At 64.1% G+C, this 15,354-nt stretch overlaps 3 protein-coding genes across 3 annotated transcripts; 1 reads left to right on the top strand and 2 right to left on the bottom strand.

Annotated features, from left to right (window-relative positions):
• Positions 1-19: 19 nt before the first annotated feature.
• CHLRE_10g420551v5 (uncharacterized protein) lies at positions 20-3,581 on the bottom strand. Its single transcript, XM_001702728.2, has 5 exons — positions 3,115-3,581; positions 2,143-2,952; positions 1,448-1,945; positions 1,111-1,239; positions 20-872 (listed from the first exon to the last, which is right to left on the bottom strand). The coding sequence occupies exons 1-5, from the start codon at positions 3,214-3,216 to the stop codon at positions 870-872; spliced, it is 1,542 nt and encodes a 513-aa protein (XP_001702780.2). The 5' UTR covers positions 3,217-3,581; the 3' UTR covers positions 20-869.
• A 68-nt stretch (positions 3,582-3,649) lies between these two features.
• On the bottom strand, positions 3,650-9,631 carry CHLRE_10g420550v5 (uncharacterized protein). The gene is made up of 14 exons (XM_043066462.1): positions 9,070-9,631; positions 8,866-8,947; positions 8,577-8,729; positions 8,071-8,133; positions 7,690-7,790; positions 7,194-7,317; positions 6,743-6,868; positions 6,237-6,325; positions 5,970-6,063; positions 5,715-5,789; positions 5,433-5,504; positions 5,042-5,194; positions 4,679-4,823; positions 3,650-4,428 (listed from the first exon to the last, which is right to left on the bottom strand). The coding sequence occupies exons 1-14, from the start codon at positions 9,177-9,179 to the stop codon at positions 4,304-4,306; spliced, it is 1,512 nt and encodes a 503-aa protein (XP_042919859.1). The 5' UTR covers positions 9,180-9,631; the 3' UTR covers positions 3,650-4,303.
• A 2,089-nt stretch (positions 9,632-11,720) lies between these two features.
• CHLRE_10g420537v5 (uncharacterized protein) lies at positions 11,721-15,346 on the top strand. Its single transcript, XM_043066461.1, has 2 exons — positions 11,721-13,855; positions 14,060-15,346. The coding sequence occupies exons 1-2, from the start codon at positions 12,173-12,175 to the stop codon at positions 14,822-14,824; spliced, it is 2,448 nt and encodes an 815-aa protein (XP_042919858.1). The 5' UTR covers positions 11,721-12,172; the 3' UTR covers positions 14,825-15,346.
• Positions 15,347-15,354: the final 8 nt, after the last annotated feature.

The following is a 15,354-nucleotide window of genomic DNA, read 5'->3' as shown; positions in this document are numbered from 1 at the left end:
CCTGCCCCTGGATATGGACGTCGAAAGCGGTAATACGAACTGTATTTGATACAGATAAAGGTCCGCCGGGCAGGCGCACTACTACTTTTGTGGCATTGACGTATGTTGAGGCGTCTACCGCTGCTCTCAAGCCCTGCTCGTCAGTAACATCAACGTAGATGACACCTAGAGCTCTCCCTGACGCCAAGATGAGAATAAGAAGTAGGGCTACGTGTGGCAGAGTGGCCGAACATGACCGACCCATTCTTGGCAAACCATAGATGTGTTTATGGTCGTCAACCGTGCACAAAAGTTTAACTGTTGATGAATTTATTGCGTCCCATGAAGGTTTTTTGGACTTCAGGTGTGATGGGTGCGATGAGTGCCATGGCACATGCCGGGGTGTCGTCTGCCCGGTTGGGGTACCCCAACAGTCCACCAGTCCGATTACCCCGTTTATGGACGGTCCGCCACACCGCTGCCGCCCGTGGCCCAGAGCAAAGATCAGGGAGCCACATGACATCCTACACCGGCTAAAACAACCCCACAGACAGCCGTACCCAAGCAGTCAAGTAGCCCCTGGCCTCCATCATCCACGCGCACACGCACGCACGTTGTCCCTGATTGTAACATTGCAGCGCACACGACAAACACGTTTGGATGTAACAGCGCGAGAACTGCATGACAACTGGCAACCCAACGGCGCACACGGGACTAGCAGTCCGCACATTGCGCCTGAAGTAGGTACAGCACATCTGGGAGCGTTGTGCCGCTCCAACTGCTGGAAGGTGCGCTCGCTCCGCCATGCACATGCGGCTGTGCCGATCTGATAGCCCCGCGCCACAAGCACGGGCGGGCCGCAGACGCACGCGCATGGCCAACGACGCACATCACTGCGAGCAGCGTACAGCGGGTCGACGCGAAGATGACATACAGCATATGTCACCTATCACAGCCCTTTGAACAAAAACGGCCGCTATTACTTTCACGCTTCGCGTATCATCACAAAGACACGCATGTGCGCACCCACTGGCCGGCTTGGCACAGGTTACAGACCCGGTCAGTCACCCCTTCCCCCTACTCGCTGGCCCCGGCTAGAGCACATGCACGCACACGCACACACCGGCTCACCGACACGGCGCAAATGAGCACCCTGCTGGCGCCCACCTCCTGCGACACCGCCTCCCGCTGCTGCTGCTGCCGCTGCTGCGACTCCCGCGCCAGTGCCTCCTCTGCCTCGTGGACCAGGTCGGACAGCTCCTTCGGTTTTAGGTTGGGAGGATGTGCAACGAGTGAAGGATGCACGTGCAGGCATGAGGAGACGAAGAAACCTGCTGACTACTATGCAGTGACCTTGGAAGCAAGTGGACGTGACCTAGGCCCACGGACAGCTCCCGAGTGGTGTCCCGTTGCGTGGTCTGCCCGATCTGCCCTCCCTCCCACAAGCCCACTCAACCCCGGGCCTCACCTCATCGCTGCTGCTGCCATCCTCACTGCCCTGCTCGGGCCCACGACCCGTGCCCCGCCGCGCCTCCTGTCGGCACAGCAGCTCCACCTGCTGCCGCATCCACTCCCGCAGGTGCGGCCGGTCGCGAAGGCACGGGCACGCCGCCGCCGCCGCCACCGCGGCGGCGAGTTGCTCACCGTCGCCCCCACTGCCGCCCCCACTGGGGGGGCCGCTGCAACTGCTGCTGCTGCCTGCTGCCGCTTGGGTTGCCGCGTCATCGCCTCCGGACCCGGCATGCTTCAGGTGCCGGCACATCACGCGGAAGGTCGCCGCGTCCTGCGCCGCCGCAGCCTGCGCCAGCAGGTCGGGTGTGAGGGCCCCGCGACCACCGCCAGGCCGCCGGGTGCCTGCGTGGGGCCCTGTTGGCGACATCAGCGCCCAGAGCACGACGTCGGGCCGCCCAGCCGCCACACCCAGCCGCAGGGCGCTCTGCACGTCCACGCCCGCCGCCTCCAGCGCCTGCACAGCCGCATGCCAGCACCACATACATTAAATGCGGGGCAGTGGGTGGTGCAAGCTGGGGGGCTAAAGCTATAAGTTTTAAAGGAAGTGCTGGGCAAGCAATTAAAAACAAATTGATAAGTTTTGACAACCCGTGTTCTTGCATAGGCAGTCCTGCCACATCCAGGGCACAGGCCATGAGCCCTCACCCTCACCTGCAGACAGGCCACCTGGTTGTGTGCCACGGCGCTTGCAACCACCTCTTCAGCCGCAAGCGCCTGTGGCTGCGGCTCCTCCTGTTGACCTTTCTGCTGCTCGCCAGCCGCCGCCGGCTGCCCCACCTTCTCGCGCAGCACCCACCCCAGCGCCTGCGCAAAGCCCCTGCGGATGGCCGCGACCGCCAGGGCAGCCACGTCCCTGTCCCAGCCGCCACATGGCGCGTCCTGATGCCAGTGGCGACACAGGAACGCCAGCCGCTCCGCCGCCGCTTCGTCACTCCGCGCCGCCGCCACCACCGCACACAGTGTGGCCCACGTAACCGGGTGGCACCGCGGCGGCGCCAGCAGCCACTGCGCCTTAGCGCGCCAGTCCGGCAGCGGGCTGGCGGCGGCGGCCGCTAGCACCGTGTCACGGAAACGCTGCTGTGCTGCACGGACTGCTGCCTCATCCTCGTCAACGCCAACACCGGGCTGCTGCAGCAGCCCGCCCGGGCCCTCCAGCCCCTCACCCTGATAGCATTGCCGGAGCTCTGCCAGCGGGCATCCCCACGCCACAGCCGCAAGCAGCTCCCCAGCCGCCTGCAATCTGGCTGGCCTGCTGGTATGTCCGCCGACGGCCGCGGCTGCTGCGCCGTCGTCCACGAATGCGGCGGGCGGCGGTGGGCCGGGCGGGCGGCGCTGCAGCAGCCAGTGCAGCAGCCCCACGTGCCCGTGACGCGCGGCCGCCGCCGCCGCGCGCAGGTGCCAGCCCCAGAGGTGCGCCAGCAGCCAGGCACACACGTCCTGACGGCCCACCTCCGCTGCAGCCTGAAGGGCGCTGGGAGGTTTGTCAGGGTTTGATGTCTGGTGATGTGTCATCAAGGTCCTTGCGCAACGTAACCGGTTTTCTCAGGGCACTGCACACCGTTCCCATCCTTGCCGCCGGCCCATTCGTGCCTTTCCCGTTCCTGCCCATGGCAGGGGCCTCACCTCTAGCGCTCCCAGATGGTCCTCTCCTACCCGGCCCCAGCACGCCTTGCTGCCGGCCCCACTGCTGCAGCAGTGCTCCATCAGGTACATGAAAGTGTCCATCTGCCGCGACGCCACCGCGGCACGCAGCACGCTGTCCACATGAACGGGGCAGCCGCGGCCATGCAGCCATAGCAGCACCTCGCAACGTCCGGCCGCGGCCGCGGACTCAGCGATGGCAGGGTGGGAGGGGAGGTCAACGCCGGTGGTCTGAACCGCGTACGCCAGGTTTGCTAGCACGCCGGACGCGGCTGTGTGTTTCAGCAGCTCCAGCTTTCGGCGCTGAAGTAGTGAGCCTGCACCTGCCCAGCGCCAGGCGAATTCTCGTGGCGGGCAGGGCTGAGAAAGATGGACGATGCGAAACTTTTTTGCTACCAGCGCAGCTGCCGTGGATCGGTCCAGCAGCCTAAGCGAAAGAGAAATTTCATTTTGGGGCAGGCATGAAGCTATCTTTGTGATCACGTCGGCTGGCAGGTCGCGCCAGCTGTTGCCTTCGGTCTCGGTCATGATAGTCAACAGGGCGCAACTCCAAAGCAGAATTTATGTGCCGAGTATAAATTGCGGCGGTTCAACAGGATGGAGCCGGTTCAACTCCTGCTCCCAACAACGGCATCGGGACAGTGGCACAATCTCCACCCCACCCCCCCACCACCAGCAGCACTGTACTCAACCCGGCTCGCACACCTTCCAATTAACATGAGATTTCCACCCTCCGGCACCGCGCCACCGCCGCGTGCCCTGCACGGGCACAGGTGCTGGACTATCGGGCCGCGCACGCTCCACCCGCCTCACCGCCTCCTTCCACGGGCTCCACACCAGGAGAACGGACCGCGGCTGCCAGCAGGGGGTGCTGCCGGACCCGCCTGCGGCCCAAGCGCTGGCTGCATTGCATGTTCACCACTTCACAAGCTCTCCGCAGTGCCAAGCCCCTCCTTCTCCTTGTCATCCCATTACTTGATTACTTGGCCGCAGCCGCCCTTCCTCCGCACACACACCACAAACAGCGCCATGTGCAGCGGCCACCCATGCCGCCACAATTTTAGCAAGTCCCCACCCTCAGGCCCAGTCCCAGTCCAGACTTCGCGGTCAGCCGCCCACCCCACCGGCCACGACGGACACGGCACGTCACCTAGCTGCCATTCCTCGGGAGCTACCCGAAGATGCGGGGCGCCGCGGGCTCAGCCAACTGGCGGCACACGGCATCCCCGCCCACCGCCAGGGACTCGGGGCTGATGCGGATGTCGGGGGTGATGCCAATCTTGTTGATGTCCAGGCCTGTGTGTGTGTGTGTGGGGGGGGTTACATTCATGATTTATTAGGTGTGTTAGCGGCGGCCCCTACCAGTGGCAGAGGGGGAATGGGGGCGCACCTCCTGAGCCGCCGCCATTCACACGTGCACCCATCGGCCGCCTGATGCGTCCGGACAAGCAACAGGCCACCCAGCTCCCCTCTAAGCCCCAGCCCCTCATCAGGCCCCCTGTGAACCTCCATCAACAGCTCCAACCCCCGCGCAGCCCCGCCTCACCCGATGGCGTCTGGTACTTTGCGACAGTGACTGCCAGTCCGCTGCCATCACTGAGGTTCACCACGGTCTGAATAAGGCCCTTGCCGAAGGTGGTCTCGCCCACAATGGTGCCGCGCCCGTTGTCCTTGAGCGCGCCAGCCAACACCTGAGGCAGCAAGGCGGGGCGAAAAGGGAGGGGCACGAGGCGCGGGGCGGGCGGCAAGGTGAGTATGGTGAAAGGATTGCAGTCTTTGTTGGAGGCCAAAGCGCGAACAAAGCGGGATGCCCCCCGGCCCTTGCTGAATCCCTGCGCTGACCAAGTGAATTCGCGGGCCCCAAGCCCCCAAACAAGAACCCAACACACAGCCACCGCCGCCCTCTCACCTCTGACGCGCTGCCGGTGCCCTTGTTGACCCACACCGACAGCGGGGTGGTTGTGTCCAGGTTGAGGGACTTGTCGGCCGAGTAGATGTCGCGCACGCCGTTGGAGTCCGAGATCAGCACGATGTCGCCGCCAGGCAGCAGCAGCTTGGCCACCTGGGTTGAGGGGGGGGGGGGGGTAACCGTGTAAGGGCGGGGGGCGGTTGAGGAGGGGTTTTGCGGCGACTGGGGAGGGGGGTTTGTGGCGGCTGGAGGGGACTGGGGTTAGGGGCCGGCAAGGTTTGCGGAATTGCAGGGCTGCTAGACTAGACTCGAGGCCGAGTTAGCTTTGTTTGTGTAGCTCTACTCCTAACAGGTGACCCCATATGACCCCATATGCGCGCCATGCACCCACCTGCACGCCGGCTGGGAATGAGCCGCCGCCGTTGTTTCGCATGTCTAGGATGAGGCCGTCCACACCCGCCGCCTGTGTGTGTTGGGTGCGCGAGCGTGGGCAAGAACATGCAAAGGACACAGCCCCCGGGAAGAGGTTGCGCTGAGCACCTGCAGCGGCCCGGGTGGCGCAAGGCACGCTTTTGCATGGGACAAAATACAACACCATCCCCCGCCCGCTGTCAGCTGAACGCCAGTCCCCCGCACGCCCACCCGACCCATCTCCCTCTCCTCCCTTACCCACCTTGCCCTCCTTCATGGCTGCCACCACTCCGTCCACGGTGCTGTTGTTGAAGGTGGTGACGCGGATGTACTCCACCTGCATACAAGCATGGATGGAGTCGACAGGGGGTGGGGGTGCGGGAGGACGGACACCTTAAGCACACACAGCATTCCAGGCTGTTGTTTTGACCACCCTGGCGACCAGTTCCACCCCTGCCCGGATTGCGACAGACGGTGGTGAAAGCGCCATAACCACCGCCCCTCCTCCCATCCTCACCTTGCCGCCGCCCTCCTTGCCGGCGCCCACCCCGGAGGAGGGGCTGACGCCCGAGCACGTGGCGTACGACACCGGCCTGAACACCACCTTCTCCCTGCGGGGGTGTGGGCGTGTGCGGGCGTGTGGGTTGCAGGGGAGACGGTTCACGCCATGCGCGCAGAGTGCGCCGCACGTGCAAAGCAGTCGGCGCTTTGCAATGTAATTAAGGGTGTGGGCCCTGGATTTCCCCATCCGACACGAACGCGCACAAACGCGCGCTGCACGCACCTGACCAGCTGCACCTCCCGCGGCGCCCCCAGCTTTCCGTCCTTGCCGGGCGTCTGCAGCGTCAGCGTCAGGCTGCTGCCGGCTGGCCCCTGCACACATGTGTGTGGGTTTTGAGTGGAGACGCAACCACATGGCAGTGGGGGTGTAGTTAGGGGGGGGCAGTGAGGGGCCAGAGGGCACCGCAATGGCGGGTGCGGCAGCGGCCGGGCCGCCCGCAATAATGCCTGCAGCTCAAGCCCGCCCAGGTGCGTGTATGTGTAGCGCCAAGCAGTTGCCCTCAAGCCCTTGCATAGCCTTGCAACCCCGACGCCCTCTTCCTTGCCCTCTAGCCCCGGCCCCACCTTGATTTGCCCGGTAGTCCCATCGGGATCCCTCGCCCGCCCCTTCCCCCATCGCCTTCAGTCCCACCACCACCGCCACACACCATGCACACCCACCCACCCACCCACCCAACCCCCCCCCACACACACACACACGCACGGCCCTCCCTCCCTCCCAACCCCCACCTGCAGCAGGTCCGACGCCTCGTACAGCGATATGCCGCGGGTGGACTTGCCGTCCACCGCCGCAATCACGTCGCCGGGTCGCACGCCCGCGCGCTCGCTGGGGCCGCCCTCCGTGGGCGCCACCACCTGGGCGGGTCGGTGGGGAGCCCGGGCAGGAGGGGCGGAGAGCCGACGAGAGGGAGGGAGGCATGGTAAAGATGCGCTTGTGTGTGTATGGGTGATGCCAGCCACGGCCTACTTCGGCGCATGGGTGATGCGCGAGCCCAGCGCTGCGCCAACGCCAACGCTGACGCCCCATCACCCGCATGCCAGCTCGCTACCGCCCTTCCCCCCCATACACACACACGCCGACCCTCGCCAGCCCCACCCGCTGCACTGCCCGCCCTATTCCAACACACCTACCACAGCCCTCCCTGCCCCCCGCACTCACCCTCCCCATCACCGGCCCCACCTTGAGCACGCTCTGGCTGGGCCCTCCCGCCTCCTCCGTGAACGACACCTCCACGCCGATGCCCGTCACCTCGCTCTTCTCGGTGTCGCCGCGCAGCCGGGCCAGCCGCGCAGGCTCCAGGAACCTGTATGCAAGCGTGTGGCGAGTCCCGGCGCAGATTGCAAAGACGTCGAGTGAAGCAGTGAAGTAGGACTTTCACCATTCCGGACGCTACGGCACAGGGAGGGTGGAGTGGTGGACAGCAGTGGACCCTGGCCCCCCCCCTGCCCCCCACTGGACGTCGAACATGCAAACGTGTGGCACAGTGCAAATATCATCAACCCGCCCTTCCTGGACGGCCACACGACCTTCATGCTTGTGACTGCCCGCCCCCATAGTCAAAGCATAGGCCACGCTCTCCTCTTCGCTCTTGTGCAATGGATTCGATTTAGTTTGGGCTGGTATCTACACACACACCCTTTGCTTGCGCCGCCCCGCCCCCCCCCCGGCCCCCCACCGTGTGAAGGGGTCATCCAGCGAGGCCAGCAGCTTGCGGATGGCGGCGTAGGTCTGGTCGCGGTCCTCCATGGGCTCCTTCTTCAGGTAGGCCTCGCGGACCTGGGTGGGTTAGCGATGTGGATGTGGCGCACTGCTTGTCATGAACAGGAATAAGGCCTACAGCACCGCGCTCGGCAGCGTACGAGGCTGCGGCATACGGCAGCAGCTGTCCACACATGTCCGCCACTGCCCGCAGGGGCCCCGTGTATCGGGTGCTCGCTCGCTCGCGCCTTGGACGAGTTGACGAACCCGCAGCCGCCCTGCCCGCCCCAGTCCCGCTCACCACTACCACCCACTTCAACCACTACCAGCCACTACCGCCCACAGACCCCCCACCCACCCTGAACCAGGACTGGCCGTTGAACCCCTTGTCCACATACGCCCGGTCCACGGCGCGCCAGGCCTGTGCATGTGTGGGTGTGGGTGGGAGGGGCCGCAGGTTGGGGCGAGAGGAGGGGCGAGTGGGAGCGAGGGGAAATGCGCGTCGTGCCGGGGAGCACGGGTCCGCAATGGCGCGACCACAACTGGTGCGACACGGGTTATGTGTGTGGTCTGAGCCGCCCGCTCCAGAGTGTTCCCTGTCCCGCCATCCCAACTCCACCCGCTTGCGTACCGATCCGGACAACTGTGCACCGCAGCGATGCATGGAGTCGCATGCAACCCAATCACTTCACACACGTCTGCCACCTTTGCCCCTCTGCCACCTTTGCCCCCCCCCCCCCGATCTTGAGCTCAGTGGCCCCCTCTCCCCTCCCTCGGCTTCACCGCGCCTCTTCCCCCCCCCCCCGCCCCTTCCCCCTCCCTCCCATCCCTCCCATCTCCCTCCCGCCCTCATCCGCGCCGCACCTCCAAGAACAGCAGCTGCTCCGACGTCACCGCCTGAGCCGCCTGCGGCCCACCCAGCGGCCCCGCGGCCCGCCCGCCCAGATCCTCGGGTGCAAGCATACCACCCAGAGTCAACGCCGCCGCAGTAGCGGCACTGCAGCCCACAGCACCCAGCTGCGTGCGTGGGAGATGGGCATGATGTAGGCGTCAGGTGCTGGTGAAAGGTGTGTGTGGAGTGAGGGGGAAATAGGGGGCCTGGATAACCCACGGAACAGGAGCAACTGCGGCGCTCCCTCTGCCAGGCGCCCACCTGCTTCCACCACCCATGCTGTTGCCCTGAACCCGACGAGCTGGGCCCCTCGCTGTCCTCGCGACGCTGTTGATCAAGTGGCCTGTAGTGCAGCAAGTATGTATGTGGAAATCTGTTGCGATAGAGCTGCTTGGCGAAGGTGCATCGTGTGGTGTGCAAGCGAGAGATGGGTCAAAGACTGAAAGGAGTTTTGGAGTGCCATACCCTTGGTCACGATGCGCCTTCAATACGCGAGCTGGTCGGAAAGCAGCATGTCGACGAGAGCAGCGCGTCTCGCCACGGTGGCGAGGGCTCGCTTGCTTGTGAGCAAGCATAGCGATGATTTAGCGGAAATGCAGGGTGTATTGTATACTACCACAAAAGTATATTGACTTGCGCTATGTGTAGCGTTTGGTTTCGATCACATGGCAAGTGGTGTTGACGGGCCTACTTGAGTTTGTATGGCTTGCGATGGGCGAGGCACATAGTGTGCGCAGGTCGGAGCTCACAATAGGGACGCCATTATGGCTAGGAGCAAAGGAGCGGAGGACGGGAGTGGAAGTGGAGGGCGACCGCGTCCTTCGTGCCTGCAATACTATGGCATCATCACGACATCATATCTCTGTCTCCTTGCAGCTTGTGCATTATGTTGTGGTGCAGTTGTTTGTTCAGACCGTCTGTCAATCGAGACGTGGATCCAGACTCTGGGGGATTGGGCCGCTGGTCACTGTTCCTGCGTGAGTCCCAAGTCGCAAATTTCACGCGTTCCTTATGTATCACCTTGTCTCATGCACTTTACAACAATGACTTAACTCTAAAAGTAAGTCATATTGTCGTGGGCTCGCGCCCGGCAACATCAATTCGGCAAGTCCGAGTTCGCCGGGCGCAAGACACAGTATATCGCGTCGCTATTCTTTACCACAGCTGTCAAAAAAGCAAAAGGAACTTGACTCACCCAGAACTTGACTCACCCAGCACGCGAGCCCCGTGCGCCCACCGCACTATGCCGCTGCGTTCCAAGGTGTACAATGCCCCCTTCAATCTCACCGTGTTGGGGCTGCAACTCGTGAGCTTGCGTCAGGTCCAGTCTTGCACTTCCTGGCCGGCGTGGGCAGGGGTTAGGGGGCGCGTGGTCCCTGCAAACGTCGCCAGAGCTGTCCCAAGCTGTCTTGCCTTTGCGCCTCCGGGTCACCTCGTGCGCCTGGATGTAGCCTAGTGTAGCAGTACCTAGCCGGCTAGCCCACCCAATAACATAACGGGAGACAGGAGCGGGTCCAATGGATGGCAGTTTGGCGACTGCATGCTCACTATTATGCTCGGTGCCTGCCCTCTTGTGACACTAGCGCAGTCACTACAGTCATCGTAAGTGACCAGGGGAGGGTCCGTTCCGGCGCACCCACAACCAGGCCCCCAATCCTGCGCGCCAGGCCCCCAATCCTTCGCGCCAGGCCAGCTTGGGACTGCGCGTTAATACATGGCGGGCAGGCGTTAGCCGCCCGCCCGCGCATGCAATAGGTGAATAGGAAGGTTGGGGAGTGGGTCTGGTCGGGCATCTTGGTTGCCGCCGGGTGGCATCTTGGTTGGCGCCAGGGTGTGCCGCTGCACCCTCCCCTGCGCTTCACATTTCAGTTGCCACGCACCCCAACCTGAGTTTAGCAGGGCGGCACCAGGGGAGGGTGCCCCTGGGCGGCACAGCTCAGTTGGCGCGCGCTCATATCTGGGTTTGAGAGCCGAGTATCGTGAAGTAGGTGCACGGCTGCAGGGCGGCATGCGCAGCGGAACCCGGGCAGCACACGACCGGGCAGCCCACCACCATCCCCGTCAACCTTCGCATGGCTGCAGGTGCCGATCATCCAGCCCGCCATCCCCCCGACCGTCCTGTGAATCCCCCCGATCGTCCTACGAATCCCCGGCGGCGGTGGTGGCGGCCAGGAGGAAGCCCCGACCGGCCTCCAACCCTGCCCAGAGACCCCTGCCCGGCGCCACCCCAGAGCTGGCAAGAGCCATAGCTCCTTGATACCTTTGAATTTCACAGAACGGAAAGCAGGACAGTCACCAACGTCACAAGGGCTGTCTGCCTCTATGCTTAGCTCACATCGTGATTTCTTGACCCCACGCCCCGACCGGCCTCCAACCCTGCCCAGAGACCCCTGCCCGGCGCCACCCCAGAGCTGGAAAGAACCATAGCTCCCTGGAAAGAACCATACCTTTGAATCCCGCAGAACAGAAAGCAGCCAATGTTAGATGCAGCGTGAAAGCCAGCCTGGTCTGTCCGATCGACAGCAGCTTCTCCTCGTCTCCGGTGAACAGTTGGTGTGTGTGTCCACTGTCCAAGCATTTCGCGTCACAGGTCCCTGACTCCCTGCATCCCCATGGCCCCATGCGTCCACCATCCCCATACACTTGCTTCTTAGCTGCTGTCTGCCCCGCCCTGCCTTTGCGTAGTCACTGCATCTCGCACAGCTTCAACGTGCGTCCGTGGAGCCCTAATCTCCCACGCCCTGCTTTTTGACGCGAAACGCCTTTGACGCGAAACGCCATCACGATAAGTCATTACTTTTGGCGTCAGGTGCTCTGGCTTCGGGCAATAGGCCCTGGGGTCCCGCCAAGTTGGACGTCAAGATTGGGCTCTGCGTAGGGTGTGGTACCCCACTTGCAGGGGTGCCCACTTGGGTGTACCGCCCTCCCCACATCCTCGTCCCTTAGCGCCCTCCAGCTCCCCCTCCATCACCTCGCTAAGTCTCTATGCGATTCACGTGCTATTCTACGTTTGCTTGGCATCGCACGGCGGGAAGGTTGGGTTCGGTTGTCAGGCATAGTTGGCAGGGTGACGGTGCTATACTTGCGACGAAGAGTTAACTACTGCCGCGTGAATACTTGTTTGGTGCGTTGACATTGGATATCGACGATCGCATGAATTCCCGCCTCGCAGCTCGCGCGACCCAGAGCCTTGCGACCCAAAGACTCTGGAAGTCGTCACCTCGCTCCCAAACTCACTAGGATGAATAATTTGAAGTGCTATTTGATAAGCCAACTAAAAGGGGATAGCCAACGTTAAGTTTTGGCCATTCGGGGGGATTGGGCACTCACGCAGGAACAGTGACCAATGGAGGGGACGCAGACTCTGGGACTGGGACTGCCGATTGCGGCTTTGGTGTGTATTGCAAAGCACCTTTTTCGCGGGCCTTGAGCTTCCTGGATCGTTTGGACCAATTTACAAGCACGAGCTTGTACACCAATCAATGCAAAGCGCCCCAATTTGTCCAAACTCAATTGGCAGTTCTTTTAGTTCTTCGCCCGATCACACAGAGATAATAAGATCTGGTCAATGTCAGTCCCCTCCTCGGAGAAGGCGGCAGCTGGTGAGGACTGCGGGTTGTCGCGCTTGACCGCGGGCCTCATCCAGCAAATAGCTAGCTATCTGCATCCCAACGAGGTCATAACTAGCCTGAAGCAGCTGAACCATGAGACAGCGCAGTGCCTGAAGGAGTACCGACTCGTCCAACTCTCGCAGCCGCTCACTCCAGCGCCTTCGTGGGCTAGCGATCATCCTGTGCATGTAGCTGTGCAGTCATGGCCTTCGGCTTTGTTCGTAGCTCACTGGGGTCGGCCGCAGCCCTGGCGCACCCTCAGCCTGCGACAGCGGCGCCGGCTGCTGTGCCTGGCCGCGAACTCGGGCTGTGCCGCGAGCCTGGAGGCTGCGCTGGCGCAGTGCGGCTGCAGTCTGACGTCTAAGGTGGCCATGGCTGCTGTGCTCGGCGGCAGCGTGTCTGCATGCGAGACGCTGCTGATTCGGGAGGGCTGCGAAAGCATGGCGCGCCTGGAGGATGTCGCGGCGGAGGCCGGCCACCTGGAGGTGCTGCGCTGGCTGCGCGAAGCTCGGCGGGACCAGCTTCTGCTCGAACCTCCACAGCAGCTTCTGGATGATCAGTTGAGGAGTGAGCAGGCGCCAGATGAGGTCGCAACGGCGGTCGCCGCCTGCCGCGGCGGCCACGCGCACATCCTTGCCTGGCTGCAAGAGGAGGAGGAGCAGGCGCGGCAGCAGGCACAGCCGCAGGAGGAGCAGCAGGCGCTAAGGTTTGTCACCATGTACATGTCGAAGCCGCCGTTGAAACTGGCCGACAGGAAAGCCGTGCAGTACCTGGCGGGTGCGGCCGCTGCGGGCGGGCACGTGCAGCTGCTGGACCAGCTGCTGCCGCGCCTGGAGCCCGTCACCGCGGGGGCGTTGTGCTGCGCCGAGCTCGAGAGGGTGGCAAAGGGCTGCACGCTGGAGGTCCTGCAGCGTGTTTACAACCACCTGTGCGGACTGGAGTCTGCTATGCTTCCCAGCGTATGCGCCAAGAGGTCGCTGGTGGTGGCCGCCGCCGTCAGCAACACGGCCGACTGGGAGCAGAAGCTGGACTGGGTCCTGCAGCAGGAGGCATACGAGCCGCTGACCGAGCGCCCTTTCGCACATGCATACGTTATGAGTGATTACATCGTGCTCTGCCACGCTGCCGGCCGGCTGCCGGACTGGCTGCAGCGGCTGCAAGCCCTGCGCGCACGCAACGTGCCGCTGCCACCGCTGCTTACACTGGCGATGCGCGCCGCCATCGCAGGCGATGTCGCCGCGCTCACGTGTTTGCTGGCAGAGCAGAGCGAGGGTGTGCCAGCGCGTGAACAGATAGCGAGTGCAGCTGTGGCGGCTGGGCACGTGCCGATACTCTCCGTGCTGCACGCTTGGGGCTGCGTGTTCTCGGGGGACGATGTCATGGTGGCGGCTCGGGCCGGCCACGCGGCGGCAGTGGGGTGGCTCCTCGCGCAGCCGCTGCAGCCCCCGGCCGCCGACCGGGCAGCGGTGTTCCAGCACTTGGCGGACCAGGGCGCGGACCTGGACACCCTGCGGCACCTGCATGAGCGGCACGGCGCGCCCATCGACCTGGAGGCGGTGGCGAAGTACGGCAGTGTGGAGGCGCTGGAGTGGGCGGTGGCGGCACTGCAGAGGGCGGGCGCAGAGCGTCCGGAAGTCCAGGTGGGGGGGCAGCTGTGGCGTGTTACCGTATTGCATGTTGGGTGTAGGCCGGGTCGGACGCGCAAGGGCCCAGAGTAGGTCAGTCGGGGCCGCGCCCACGCCGTACGTGGTTGCTATTATTCGCCGCGCTTGTTATTACTGAGCCCGTTTGCACGCCGGCTTGGCTGCGTCAGGCTCACAGTGTTCGCATGCCCGCACGCACAGGACATGGAGAGCCTGCTTAACGGCATCCAGCAGCGCAACACGGTGTGGTCCGCGGCGGCCGCCGGCAACCTGGCGGCAGCGGACTGGCTGGCGCAGCTGCTGGCCTCACACGGGTTGGGTCAGGGCCCACACCTGCCGGCGGCTGAGGGTTTGCGCCCTTCAGCACACGGCGCACGCAACGCGTTCGGGGCACTGCGTTGGTGGCTGCGGCAACGGCAGGAGGGTCGCGGCGCAGGGCAGGCATTGCTGCGTGAGAGCAAGGAGGGGCAGGGGGCGCGGGCGGAGCAGCCGTCGGTGGGCGGGCTGGACGACATGGAGTGGCGGGCGCTGTTCGCGGGTGTGACGGCCTTCATGAGCACTGCGCTGACTCGCCCTGGCGTGTGGAAGTACTCGCGCGCGCAAGTGAATTGGCTGGTTGCAAGGCGCCTCGAGACCGCAGCGCAGGCGGAGGCGGCTGGACAGGTGGGCGCGGTAGCGGCGGCGCGGGCGGCGGCGGAGGAGCTTGCGGCGATAACGGCCAAGGCAAAGGTGCAGGCGGACGTAAACGCCAGGATGGAGCGTGAGAGGCTGGCACGGCTCGACGGCCAAATGGCTGAGATGTTAGCCAGAAGTATGGCTGCGGACGCGGCGGCGGAGGCGGCGGCGGCTGGAGCGGCGGCGGCTGGGGCGGAGGCGGCGGCTGGGGCGGAGGCGGCGGCTGGGGCTGGAACTGGGGCTGGGGCTTGGCAGGCGGATGATCAACGTGGTGCCCAGGCGGGTGAGTGAGGAGCTGTGAAGGCTTGACGACCACTGAGCGGTGTGCCGCACTGCCACAGCTGCCGGCAACATGGGGGGTGGGGGTGCATGGGGCGGCTGTGGGGGGGGTAACCTTGAACCAATGCCGTAAGGGAACAGTCGCGCTGCAAGGAGAAAACTGCAGCCGCATATGCGAGCTTTTGTACATCACGACAGGTAGTTGGGCGGGCTTGGGCAGTGTAATGGCAGGTGAAAGTAGGCTGTGCGGGGCCTGATAATTGTGGCTGTCAGCCTTACAATCGTGCCTGTGCACGGTGTGTACCATAATGCGGCGAGTGGATTGACTGCTGAGGTGGTCTTGAGTAGGTCGATGGGGCGCGCGGGCGCTGGCCTGCAGCACAGGGGCACACGCTGCGGGTTGTGCAGTTGAGCGCATGGCCGCGACCGATGCGGGAAGTGCTGTGGGCTACGTGGACTAGGCATATACTGTCTCTCTGGAGCCCACGGCCTGGGAATGGAGGATGCAGGGGGTGCGGCATCGGTCGGCCCACATGACGTGC

This window comes from Chlamydomonas reinhardtii, chromosome 10 (assembly GCF_000002595.2).
Source record: "Chlamydomonas reinhardtii strain CC-503 cw92 mt+ chromosome 10, whole genome shotgun sequence".
Classification (NCBI taxonomy): domain Eukaryota; kingdom Viridiplantae; phylum Chlorophyta; class Chlorophyceae; order Chlamydomonadales; family Chlamydomonadaceae; genus Chlamydomonas; species Chlamydomonas reinhardtii.
Note: the sequence above shows the minus strand (reverse complement) of the source record. Positions and strands in the feature narration are given on the sequence as shown.

Excerpts from the sequence above, each read along its gene's own strand:
- CHLRE_10g420551v5 (XM_001702728.2), bottom strand. The coding sequence starts at position 3,216 with ATGGACACTTTCATGTACCTGATGGAGCACTGCTGCAGCAGTGGGGCC. Across the intron at positions 1,946-2,142 it reads ACCAGGTGGCCTGTCTGCAG|GCGCTGGAGGCGGCGGGCGT; the intron begins GTGAGGGTGAGG and ends GCGGCTGTGCAG. Across the intron at positions 1,240-1,447 it reads ATGGCAGCAGCAGCGATGAG|GAGCTGTCCGACCTGGTCCA; the intron begins GTGAGGCCCGGG and ends CTAAAACCGAAG.
- CHLRE_10g420550v5 (XM_043066462.1), bottom strand. The coding sequence starts at position 9,179 with ATGCTTGCTCACAAGCAAGCGAGCCCTCGCCACCGTGGCGAGACGCGC. Across the intron at positions 5,505-5,714 it reads CAGCCATGAAGGAGGGCAAG|GCGGCGGGTGTGGACGGCCT; the intron begins GTGGGTAAGGGA and ends CAACACACACAG. Across the intron at positions 4,824-5,041 it reads GCACCGGCAGCGCGTCAGAG|GTGTTGGCTGGCGCGCTCAA; the intron begins GTGAGAGGGCGG and ends TTGCTGCCTCAG.
- CHLRE_10g420537v5 (XM_043066461.1), top strand. The coding sequence starts at position 12,173 with ATGTCAGTCCCCTCCTCGGAGAAGGCGGCAGCTGGTGAGGACTGCGGG. Across the intron at positions 13,856-14,059 it reads CAGAGCGTCCGGAAGTCCAG|GACATGGAGAGCCTGCTTAA; the intron begins GTGGGGGGGCAG and ends CCGCACGCACAG.